Genomic DNA, 12,634 nt, shown 5'->3' with positions numbered 1-12,634 from the left:
GCAAAAAATTCTTAAGCATTAGCCCTCCCTGAAGGCTCCTGGCTTTGTCTTGTATTTTCTTTTATGCGTAGACGAGTGCACATTTCTTCTGTGAAAACAGAGCAGCAAGATTTCTGAAAAATAAAAGGGGAGGAAACAATGGGGTGAGTGGTTCTGTGTCACAGGATCCACCTGCTGAGTGTGCACAACCCAGCCGTTGGAACGGAGGGGAACAGGAACACCGAGGTGCACACTCGGATCCCAGTGCACTTTCATTTACATGTGTTTTCCTGCTTGTCAAATGACTTAAGAATAGCCATACTTGAGAATAAACTTGTTATTGATGCTTTACTGTGCTCTCTACACGCTCAGCATACGGGAATGCAGGCTGGCTGCCTAGGAATTACAGTATATATTTCTGTGTAATATTTTGGGGGGTGGGGGGGTGGCGTATGGTATTATTGTTGCCCTGTTCAGGCTCCAAAACTATCACACAGCCCAGGCTATGAAATTTCAGAGCTTTAAAGAGTAAATCCATAGCATGTCTTCCTCCCTCACCACACCACATTGCTTTCCTTAGAAAAAGCAAGATCCGTACGGGGAACATGGAATCATAGAATCGTTTAGGTTGGAAAAGCCCTTTAAGATCATCCAGTCCAACCATTAACCTACACTACCAAGTCCACACTAAACCAAGCAAGGGTAGAACAGCAATTTCATGTTTCCTGGCTTGGTGGCTGGATTATTTATAATGAAAGTAAAAACTAGGAATCACTTAAGATCAGAAAGGGCCTCTCAGATCATCAGTCCAACCACCAACCCAACACCCCCATGCCCACTAAACCATGTCCCCAAGTGCCACCTCTGCCCGTTTTTTGAACACTTCCAGGTATGGGGACTCCCCCACCTCTCTGGGCAGCCTGTTCCATGCTTGACTCCCCTATCCAGTGTTGTGTGCAGTGGAGCACTGGCGCTAGCTTGGCCGAGCTAAACAGAAGGGATATGGGGAAGCAGGGCGGGAGACAATACCCATCACCTACCTTTACATGTCCAGCAGCGTGTCTGCTCTTATTTGACAGCTCCACCACGGCGGCAATCACTCCCAGCGCAAGGCCGATTGCAAGGGTAAGAAAGAGCCCACCCAGCGCCTGGGGCTGCAGAGGACTCCATCTGTCTCTACTTTTGTGAAGGCAACTGGTCTCCCACCACTTGTTACGCAAGTAGTCAAGGTCACCCGACTCACGCAGTTTGAGGACAGCAATGGAGAGCTTCTTGGTCCACAGGGATGCTGGCAGCAGTAGAATGAAAGAGAGAGAAGAGCATGGGAGAGAGCACAGCCACCGTAACGTTTCTAAGCAATCCGCTGCTCTACTACCAAGCAGGGTGCGCTGCTTCCCAGCTGTCAGCCGGTCATTCTGCGAACAGAATGCAACAGGCTCAGCCAAGTGCTCTCCCTGGATAACAACCCGTCCTGCCCTATCCGCAGAGCTGCGATCATACCTGCAGAATAATGAGTGGAGGCACTCTGAGAAACACAAGCAGTCATGCTCCACAGGAGAACAAACCGTCTCCCCTGCTAACTGCATTAGGGACTCTGCGTTACTGGGACAGAGGCAAAACCAAAACAATACCAAAAAAACCCACAGGAACCAATGACACCCCTGAGAGTTGGAATTTTTTGCAGTTCGAAGTAAGAGGTGGTGAGTGCTAGCAATAATTCATCTACAGAATGAAAACATTGCCTGGCAGGATGGCCGCTTTGTTCATACTAGTGCATAGTTCATACTAATGCAGAAAATGCGTGCGAGTTTCAGGACTTGGCTACGCCAGGCTTTTTGCTCTGTCAATCTGCAACTGCAGACCCATGAAATCCAAGCGGGGAGGTGGGACAGAAGCGGTGCACAATGACTAACCCTGGGTAGTGGCAATGCCAAATCCTCTGGCTCCGATAACTTCAGGGGCCCTGATCAAATTGCAGTGCCTGGCAGCTGCAAGGTCTTGAGAGATGGATTCACCAATGAAGGCGTAGTTTGATTCCATCACACGCTGAACCGCTTCCTGGTAGGTTTTGACTAAAACGCGGTCTCGTCTCTTGTCCATATATTCATAGATCATCTGATGGATAGGATTCTTGGAGTTCTGCAGCCCAAAAATCCAAGTGTCAAACTGAAGTGTAAAACAATCACCCAAAAAAATCTGCATATATGTGCAGTGATTGCAAAACAAGTTGAGAATAACAGTACTTAAACTATTGCCCTTTGAGCCCTCCGTACTGTAAACTAGCATAGAGCTAGCACAGATTTCCTCCCTAATGCAGTGTTACAGGAATATAAGTATTAAATATTCCCCCCCACACACCCAAACAACCTTTGCAAGCACCCAGTTAACGTACCCAGAAATTACCTACGTCGGTCCTTGTGTTCACGGTACACAAGGATAACCCCTGAAGCCTAGCACCGCTTTTTTAAAAGAGAATACACTATAAAAATATAGCCCTCTGCATGCTTTTCTCTCTGAGAAAAGGCAGAAGAAGAGATGAACAAAATAACCGACACCAATCACATTATTTGAAGTATTACAGGAAAACTGATGGAGTCTACAGCAATGAGGGTGGTGTGAGGACCATTAGGCATGAGCTAGACGACTTGGCCACAGCTTAGCAGTTCTACGGCACGTGTGTATGCGCACAATGAGATTCTCTGCACCTTGAAGAAGTAGAAAGTAGAGGAGCCATCCAGTGTCCCAAACTCAAGCTTTCTTTGCTTCACAAGATCTTCAAAAGTCTGGATTGGGAGCTGCTCGCTGCCAGAGCTCAGCAGAGCGGTGAGGTTGGCGATGTAGGCAGCCAGCAAGGCGATGGTGAACAGCCACCAGACGGCAGCGATGACCCGCACGGAGAGCGCTTTGGGCCGAGGGGTGACACCTGCACAACCAGAGGGGCCGGCAAAATGTATTGGAGGTGACATATGGTGAGAGAGAGACAAAGAACTTTAGATCCATGAGCCTGAGTTACAGACTTCCCTTTAAATAAAGGCCAAACTGCAAAACTTGCCCTGCAGCTACTTAACGCACGAGCCTGAAAAGACCCGCTACGGCTGCTTTGAACTGCATCAGAACTGCATGCAGGCAGAGTTGCAGCAACATCAGTGGCCCAAAAGAGCAACAAAAAACTCTACAAAGCACCAGTGCAGTGGTTCGCTTGGCATTCCCTAGGACAATTGTTACAGCAGCAAATATGCATTCCTCAACTGAAGCCAGCCATCTGTACAATTCCAACAAGTCTGTAGTCAAAAATCCCCAAACTGGGAGTTTTAGTGTTGCCAAGTGTCCCTATTGGAACGTCTTTTCCCTCAGCAGCATAGCGCACCAGCGTTACAGACAGATGAGAGCTGGATGTACAATCAGCTTAAAAACCCATTCTGCTCCCAGAGCTGCTGTGTTGCAGTTCTCCCAGCTCACCTTGCAGGGCAAGCGCTCCTGCTCCAAACCAGAGGCTATTTAAGAAGGTAAAGTGGTTCTCTTCGTTCTTTGGCTCATTCCATTCACAGGGGCTCAGCCTGTGGGCAAATGACAGGATAAAACCAGACATTCAGGGGGAAAAAGAATGGTGGCAGAGAGAATCTCTTCCACAAGTCAGCGGAAGATACGGTGCATAGAAACACACCAGGAGAGAGACCTCCACACAGGAACATGGTCGTAGTTCAAAACAAACTGATAAAAGCGAGAAAGAGCTGAAGTACACACACACAGTTGTTTAGCAACCCTAGGTAAACCACGTCAAGAGATACGGTGCTCTTTGTGGGGAGATCCTACTCTTAATGCAGTCTTAATCTGACAAGACTTAAGATTTATTAACCCTGGTTCTGGACCTGTACAGAAGGTTCCTCAAAGCAAAATGCACCCTGGTACTTTTTTTTAAAACTGAGATCTCTTCATAGCTGAGAAAGCAGTTGACTTGAACAAAATCTGTGAAACAAATTCATTTATACCTGGCAACAAGAAAGAGGCAGAAGCACGTCAGCACGTAAGCAAATAAAAGGCCAGTCCAGGTCTCCTTACTGAAAGGAGCCAGGAAGTGGAAAAAAGACATCTCTGGAGAGACGGTGTCTTTTCGAAGCAAGATTCCAATCCCAGTCTGCAGGAACGGTGTGGTGAAGGAGACCACCTCTTCCCTTGCTGACGTGACTGTCAATGGAGCCACTGCAATGTCTGCTTCCTATAAGATGGAGATAAAAAACAATCAACCATCCAACCTACCTGAAGACTTCTGTCACTCAAATAGAATGCTTCCCAAGCTAAGTGGGCAGATGTCTACATGGCAAATCACTTCTCTGTGCCAACAGACAGCTACCATCTCAGACTGCAAGCTCCAAGAAATGGGATAGTTTTCCATTTTGCATTGTTCATAGTGGGGCGGTGGGTGGTATCTGGGGCTTCTGGTTTCCTGCTACAGCATCACACACGCAAGCTGAGGCTGCGCACCATGAACCACGTTGGTTTTGTTTGCCAAACCCCGAAGGCATGTTCCTTTCTTTTTTCTGGCTGCAGCATCTACGTGACTGACAGCTGGCCACAGTAACGAGTTCAGAGGAGCAAAGAAGGTTTAATTCAAATGTTACCAACAGATGAGAGAACACTAGCCATAGGGAAGGGCACGTGATGGGGCGAGATGTGCCTTCAAGCATCTCCGTAAGAGTCTAAGGGATTACCATTCTGAAAGAGACAAGTTTCACCTACTGGTTAAGTTCAAGGTGAGTTTTCCTTAAAGCCATTATCTTTGTTTCATTAGTGAGCTAAGATGACTGTACAGTCTCTCAGACTACAAAGAAACACTGGGTAGCCTCTGAGACAAGACAAGCGCTGCACCAGGAGCGCCTTGCTGTAATGATGATGTCCTGCGATGGCCATTGTCTCCTTGTTCCTCAGTTGCCATATTTGCAGGACAAAACCAACTACAAGCCTTGCTATTTGGCAGTTCTACACAACAGGCAGAATGACTGCAAGTTGCTCCATCCCTGAGCAAATTCTAATGAAGTGCAAGAGCTGCCAGCACTGTTCTTTCCTTCTAGAGCTGCAGTTTGTCAAAAACATAAATTGAAAATTACCTGTCTCAAAATCTCGCCAATCATCCCTGTCCAGTTCCCATTGGAAGAGACGGCACCGTACTGCCCATCTCCCACCACCTTCACCTTGTAGCTGAAGTGAAGCATTGCAGCAAGTGCTTTCAGCAAATCGATGCAGTAGCCCTCCAGTTCTGCACTTCTTACCATGACGTAAGGATCTTCCTGCATATTGAGGGAAAAATACACAATTACATGGTCCCGCAGTCTGCAGCGCAACTGATTGTGAATTAAACCATTTTTTGGCAAACCCTCCACATGATCAGGGGGACAACACTTCCAAACTTGAAAGACACTCACTGGAGTCATGCGCCACCACTAGTCATAGACTACAGCTCCAGCAGGACAGCGGCATTCTGCAAGCCACATGCACCATAGAAGTGATAATCTCTTCTCAGTCTAAAAGCCCAGATAAATGTCTTTTGGCCCATGAAAGCACCAGGTGAGGGTCACATGTTGGTGCAGAACCTGACATCAGAATCAGAAAATTTCCTGCTGCAGCTTCTACTGAATAGTCCTGCTTGTCTGGTGCATGTGGTAATGCATTTTCTTGGTTTATAGCCTGTTTTTAATCCCTGCACATGTGCTATCTTTACATATTTCCACTGCAGGACAGAAACAAGATAGGTAACATGACAACCCTTAGATGCAGCTAAACAGAGTGAAGAGGCCTGGCTGTCTTCACAGAGCAGTCATTTATAGAAGTCCATTTTGCGGGCTGACTTTGACAGCCCTCGAATCCTCTCACTGCAAGCTACAGACAGCTTGCACGTCTACACTCCAAAAACACTGTCTGTGATGAACAGGGATATTGGTGTCAAAGACAGCCCAAAGGAGCACCTGCAAATCCATGGGTGGAAAAAAAAGGCAAAGTATAATTCCAGCTGTCTCCCAGCCACCACCAGGGTTGTGTCACTGCCTTACCAGGATTGTCGTGACAGTCAAAGTTGGAAGACCTTCTTCTGGTCCCCGTGACTCAGTGCCCTGCAAATCAAAAAATGAAGAAGAAATAATTGGATTTCGAAGTGCCAGACATGGCCTCACGTAGCTAGGGCTTACATTATGACTTGGGGCGGGTGTTGGGGGCGGTGTGTGCATGTGTTAAACCAGCTATAAATCTGCCCCTGTACCCTGCAGCAATCTCGCCACCACTGTTCCCTAAAATTAATTAATAAATCCCAAGCATTTCATTTTATTGCATGTTATCAGCACTTTGTCCAAATAAAAATCACTTCAAATGTTGTCACAGTTCTTCAGATACACAGTGCACACAGTCTTCCAATGAGATCAATTCATGTTGCTGACAGAACAGCAGCCAATTAAGGTCTCATTAGAGAGCAATTCCAGGAGACACAGTACAGTAGGAAACCTGAGAGGAGGAGGAGAGGAAACACGGATTCACTTCTGCACGGAACACTGAATTCAAGAGTACATCTCCCAACCTTACAGAGTCACACAACTCAAGACGATTTCTGATCAGTACTACTTCAGAACAATTCAAGTTTTTGCCAGTAAAGCAGTCAAATTCTCCAAGATTTGTTGGTCCTAAGTGTATCCCTTTATTCTAAAATTACACAGTAACGTTGCCAGACAGAGCGAGAGAGCATGTATATACATATGCAGTACAAGATCTGCAAAAGAAGCTCCAGTTCCTCCAGCAGCTGAATGATCTTGCTTCAATTCTCTCTTTGCCATGGAAGGATTTGAGGGATGAGCTTTGTCTTTGAAACTGTGATCAGAAGTTACCTAATGCAGAATGTTCTGCAAACAATATTGCTATATAATAAGCTACAATTCACTCTTAGATAAAAGCAAAAAAGTCACGTTTCTTTTCAGGTCTGTTTAAAATATTTATGCCTACTGAACAAGAGGGTGACTAAAACAAAAGACCAAAAAGTCCTGGCCTATCCCTCTCACTTGCCTTCACCCAGCAGTTATTGAAGGTTTCAAAGTGGTTCTTAAAAAAATCCCAACAACATACTACAACTTTTGTAAATACACAGATGAGTATTTTGTTGGGCAGAAGTTGCAGGGTTTCGGTAGCAGGAGGGTGGGCACAGGGGTGACCTCTGCAGGTGGTCACGAACGGCCCAGTGCTGGACACGCCATTTCAAGCCGGCTCAGGGATGGACAAAACAGGCCCCCAGTGCACCAAAAGTGAACAGATCAGACAAGGTTATGGCGCCTGTGCAAGAACTTCTTTAAAAAAGGGTGGTAACTGCTGGGTGAGAGACAAGGCTAGAGCGGGAAGAGACACAAAAGACAATGTCAGGTCAGGAGAATCGCCCAAGGGGGAGCAAAGGAGAAATAGGCAAGCTACCAGAGCAGGAGGGACAGTAGAGTCCAAAGGGCAAAGAAGAGGAACCGCCCCACGCAAGAAGAGAAGCACAAGAGCTGCCCCAAGAAGGGAGAGAACGGAGACGCAGAAGGAGGTACAACTGTAACGGGGCTGCAGTCAGCGGGGGAACGCACACAGGGGCAACGGCGTAGGAACCACAAAACGCTGACCCCGTCTCCTGTGCCGCCTCGTCGCCTCACCAAAGGGACGGAGTATGACATGCGTGCAGCGAGGGCACTGGAGACCAGGAAGAGGGGAGGACAAGAGGGGAGTTCATATGCGTTTCTCTGGGGTTTTTTGTTTGCTTGTGTTTATTTCTCAGTGCTGGAATCAACAACTGGAGGTTTATGCCAATTGAAACTGATTGAAATTCCATAACTTTCCCAAAAACTCCCTTTTTGGCATATGACAGGCATTCGGCATGCTATGAGATTGAGAAGTGAGCTAATATTCAGGTGACACAAGTTCTATCTCTACCTATGCCATTTGGACAATTAATTTCATTTCCCAGTGCTACCATAACCAACACTCCCATCATTTTTGATCGGAAATTCTTTAGGACAAATACTCTCCTGCACCATGTGAATATATACACTTTCTAGCAGGTTAGATTTTAAGTGACATTTGCCACCTCTCTCCTAAAGCCTGAGGAATCACGTCCCACACAGACACTTCTTATGTTAAGTGCAAACTTTGGGAAACAAAACACACATCTTATGAACTAATAAAGGTACCTCTGCATGTTCATATGTGTCGGAATTTTCTTCAATGTTAAGACGTTTATAAAGATCATAAGTGATGGAATAATTCTGAGGTTTAAATTCTGTAAGCCATGAAGACAGGGCTATAGGCAGATTCTTCCTTGGGGCGTGACTGAATTTTGAATTCTGGACAAAAGATTGAGTAAAAAAAGCATAGACACACAGACGGACTTAGAAATGGCCATCACCAACATGAAAAGTGTATTTAAAATAACAACTTCACAGATTAAAAGCATTGCACAGTGTGACCACATCTATTTCTGGACTTAAAATGTAAGACCTTTTGCACATATGCCTTCATTGGTAGCTCTGCACCAATGAACTTAAACATACCTTACTCATAGCATTGCCATTCCTTGTAGTTCCTGCAAAAAACCAACAACAACAAAATCAACTTCTTGCAGGGCTTATATTTACAGCCTCTTAAAAGTGATGTTTCATACCATCATATTGCACTTAAACGGAATGATTATCCTTGACACTCCAGCTCACAGTGCAGTTGACTTGCAGCAGTTTTGTCAAGGTTGTTACCTCATTGACAGCACGTATTAATGCGAAACAAAGAGAAGCAGAAACAGACACAGCCAGATTCGGGCTGCAGAAGGTTCCAGTTGTAACTTAATGATTATGGCTGTCACCCACACATTGAGGAATGGATTCTGCAGAATCCATTGCCTTATTTCCTTATTGCCCTCCCTGACAAGGTGAAAAGCCACCTCTCCTGCTACTGCACACAACTAAGATATCCCCCTAACTCCTGCAAAACTTTGTCTGTACCCCTAAGGAAATGCTCTGCCAACAACCAAAAATTCATCATCATCAAGTTCCAAGGCACTAGGCCTTCTTATTCTTCCCTTCCCCTACTAATGATAGGTTCCTACTGTCAAAGCAGCCAAAGGGGTTGCAACCACTGGGGTAGAAACCCTTCGCCACTATGTTCTATTCTGTCCCCCCCTCAAATTATAAGCACTCTGACTTTTCACTCCTGTGAAAATGAAAACCTCCAAAAAAGCCATGACCAAAACCAGGAGCCAACAGTGACAGCATTAGAGAAGGAGGGACCAGGAAGCCTGTCTCGTGTTGCCTGTTCTCTGTATCCCATCAAGGAACAGAGAAGAAGGGAAGTACAATAAATTGACGAAGAGTTTAAGTGTGATGAGAGCCCGTGCAGCTCTGTAGCCTGTATTGGAGTGAACACCAAATGTCAAATTGTCAAATCTGCTATTGACCTTTTCTGTATTACTTCTCCTTCCTATGCCTCAGTTTCCATTTGTAAAACAAAGGTAATGATGCTCCCCTCTTTGGTAAAAACACCAAGATCCACCCATAAAAGTACGATCATTGAGGTTAATCATGCTTCTGCGTTCTACTCTCCACTCTGCTATGTGACTTTTAACAAGTCCCGTTAAATTGTTTGATCTACAGCTTCCCTTTTCATAATACTCAGGAGAATGCCTCCATCCCACCCCAGCTGCAAGACAGCTAAACTGCAATGACTGAGATGCTGAATTAAACCCACAATTGTGTCAATAAACGACTCATTAATTGCCCAGGATGCTTTTTCTAGAATGTGCACAGCATTGCTCCTTGGAATCAAAGAATTGACAGTGCAAAAGCCAAAAATCCCTCAAGATAAAACAAAAAATTTAGGGTGTTTTCACTCTTTCAAGCAAAAGCTGTGAGTTTTTCATTAAATATAACAACATATTCATTCATTATGTATTATTCATTCTTTGGTTTTGCATTTTCTGGCCTTGTGCTGAACTCTACATTATTGTAAAACAAAACCTGCTTTTTCCCTCTCCACTACAGTTCTCCATGGGAGCTGGAAATCTTCACAAAGGAGTTCTCTTGTCTCCCTTTAGAAACTCATTAAAGCCAGTAAAAGCTTTTTGAGGCTCCTTTTTGAAGACCTGCTAGGGTTTCTTGGAAGAAAACAGTCTGTACTGAGGGCTTCAGCTCCCCCACAGTGGCACTGGATGCAGCTGTTCAAAGCCCCATTGTAAGAACTCCTGAAAGGACCATAAAGTAATCAAGTTGCAGCACTAACTCAAAGTTCATTGCAGTGACACTCCTCTGAAGCCAAGAGCTCATTGTGAGGATCCTTTATGAGAGTCTAGAAAAACATAAGACAAAGAGACGAGACTCATCCCTCCACTCCTGTTCCCCAAAGGCTGGTGGCTGCAGGAAATGACTGTGGTTGCAAAAATCAGACTTGTCCTTACCCCTTCTACTCTGAGCATGCCCAGCCTTCAAATGGGAGATGACTCCCTGCCTAAGTTCAATCACAGAATCATGGAAAGGTTTGTGTTGGAAGGGGCCTTAAAGATCCTCTACCTCCAAGCCCCCTGCCATGGGCAGGGACACCTTCCACTAGACCAGGCTGCTCAAAGCCCCGTCCAACCTGGCCTTGAACACTGCCAGGGATAGAGAATCCACAACTTCTCTGGGCAACCTGTTCCAGTGCCTCGCCACCCTCATAGTGAAGAATTTCTCCCTCATATCTCATCTAAATCTACCCTCTTTCAGTTTAAAGCCATTACCCCCTGTCCTGTCACTACATGCCCTGGTAAAAAGTCCCTCTCCAGCTTTCTTGTAGTACTGGAAGGCTGCTATAAGGTCTCCCCGGAGCCTTCTCTTCTCCAGGCTCGACAACCCCAACTCTCTCAGCCTGTCCTCACAGGAGAGGGGCTCCAGCCCTCCGATCATCCCCGTGGCCTCCTCTGGACCCGCTCCAACAGGTCCGTGTCCTTCTTGTGCTGGGGGCCCCAGAGCTGGGCTCAGTACTCCAGGTAGGATCTCACGAGAGTGGAGTAGAGGGGGAGAATCACCTCCCTCAACCTGCTGGTCACTCTTCTTTTGGTGCCGCCCAGGATACAGTTGACTTTCTGGGCTGCAAATGCACATTGCTGGGTCATGTTGAAAAAAGCTTGTAGGACTGTTAAGAACCGGCGACCTCACCCCAATTTTCTACCCCATCCTCACTCCCTAGGCTGGGACCCTTGTCTTTGCATCCTTTGCGAGTATTTCCCCTTTTGCAGTTTGTGCCCAGGAGAGACAGCTGAACTAAAGAGGCAATGGGTCAGGTGGATTACAGTTTTGGAATATGCTGGGACATTCAGGATGAGAGAATTTGACCATCATCACAGAAACACATGGCTGAAGTATCTGTAACCTGAGGTGATCTGCTGCTGCCATAGCTATGCAATTACCAGCTCTGGGTAGGCAGGAGATGGGTGTGGGAGATGGACAGGGGAGACAGCAGAGGCAGTGAAGTTGCTCTCTGAACAGAGAACCAATTTTTCTCTCCTAGTAATTTTGCAAGGTCAAGCTACTCCTTAGCTTGAGTCTGACCTCCAGGCATAGAACACCAAAAAGCCACAATAAGATTGAAACAATAGCATTTGTTGTTCAGTTGCAAAAGCAAGCTCCCCAGCTCCTCACACCGAGAGCGAAGTGTGATCCAGCTGGCTGACCGCTGTGCACAAGTCCCTGGCAGGCTCCTACTCCTGTCCCTTAGGAACTTCAGGGGGGATGTAGTGTTACCCTTGGTCTACAAAAAGTCTGGGGACTCACAGAGCTGACAACTTCAATGCACTAAATCCCCTCTTCTTCCCAAAACACACCATGAGCAGAGGGGCTAAACGAGTAACATGGAAAACACTACTCACAGAAGAACAAGTTACTCAGCATATCTTGCTGCAATTCAAGGGACCATAGACTCAAAAGAGTGCAGCTTTAGCCACAACAATGGTGTTCATGGACACCTAACCACGCTTTTTCTAGCGTTTTTCATCTTCCCTGATCTCTGCCATCTGATTTACAACCATAGCAGCGAAGACACTTAGTAATGGCACTCGTAACGTGATAAAGTCACAATCACAAGCTGTAACAAGAAGGTAGGCCCTGCTGATGTCTTAATAACCAATTCGAAAGCAAATTCTTAGATTAAGACAAAATCCTGTAAGCCCCAGCAGTTAAAGGCTGAAAGAATTAACACTCTGTAAAGAAGAACAAAACCAGATTTAGATGCAGCCAGCATTTTTGGATCATTTCTCTCACCTGTCTGGCTTGATTCTCTCAGGAGCAGCATGGTTGTAATCAGACAGAACATGAAGTGAAGACCTTTGTCCATTGGAGCAGAAATATCTACTGCCTAAAGGAAACTTCCTGCTAGAGATGAAAGGCAAGTAGTTAAAGCTGGTTGTACAGTTTGCCATTGCTGGGTTAAAATCAGTATGTCCTGGATTTTCTGCACCTCATTCTGAAGAGTCCCAGCTCAAACCAAGGTCTCCAGGTGAAAACACAGTCACTTCTGAGACCAGCCGTAACAAATACTAAAGAAAAGATTCCAGTGAACGCTTCCCTGCAGCAAAAAGGATGTGACAAGCCTATGAAGTGGATTTATCCACTGGTTCTTGTGCCGTTTCTCTTCC

At 45.9% G+C, this 12,634-nt stretch overlaps 1 protein-coding gene across 1 annotated transcript; it reads right to left on the bottom strand.

Annotated features, from left to right (window-relative positions):
- Positions 1–3: 3 nt before the first annotated feature.
- LOC104024982 (putative glutamate receptor) lies at positions 4–12,339 on the bottom strand. Its single transcript, XM_009492969.2, has 10 exons — positions 12,261–12,339; positions 8,532–8,563; positions 6,024–6,083; positions 5,085–5,264; positions 3,969–4,195; positions 3,439–3,536; positions 2,685–2,902; positions 1,893–2,118; positions 1,020–1,267; positions 4–113 (listed from the first exon to the last, which is right to left on the bottom strand). Exons 1-10 carry the CDS (start codon positions 12,331–12,333, stop codon positions 12–14), a joined length of 1,464 nt encoding a protein of 487 aa, XP_009491244.2. The 5' UTR covers positions 12,334–12,339; the 3' UTR covers positions 4–11.
- Positions 12,340–12,634: the final 295 nt, after the last annotated feature.

This window comes from Pelecanus crispus, chromosome 15, assembly GCF_030463565.1.
Source record: "Pelecanus crispus isolate bPelCri1 chromosome 15, bPelCri1.pri, whole genome shotgun sequence".
In the NCBI taxonomy this organism is placed as follows: Eukaryota; Metazoa; Chordata; class Aves; order Pelecaniformes; family Pelecanidae; genus Pelecanus; species Pelecanus crispus.
This window is presented reverse-complemented; position numbering and strand designations above follow the sequence as displayed.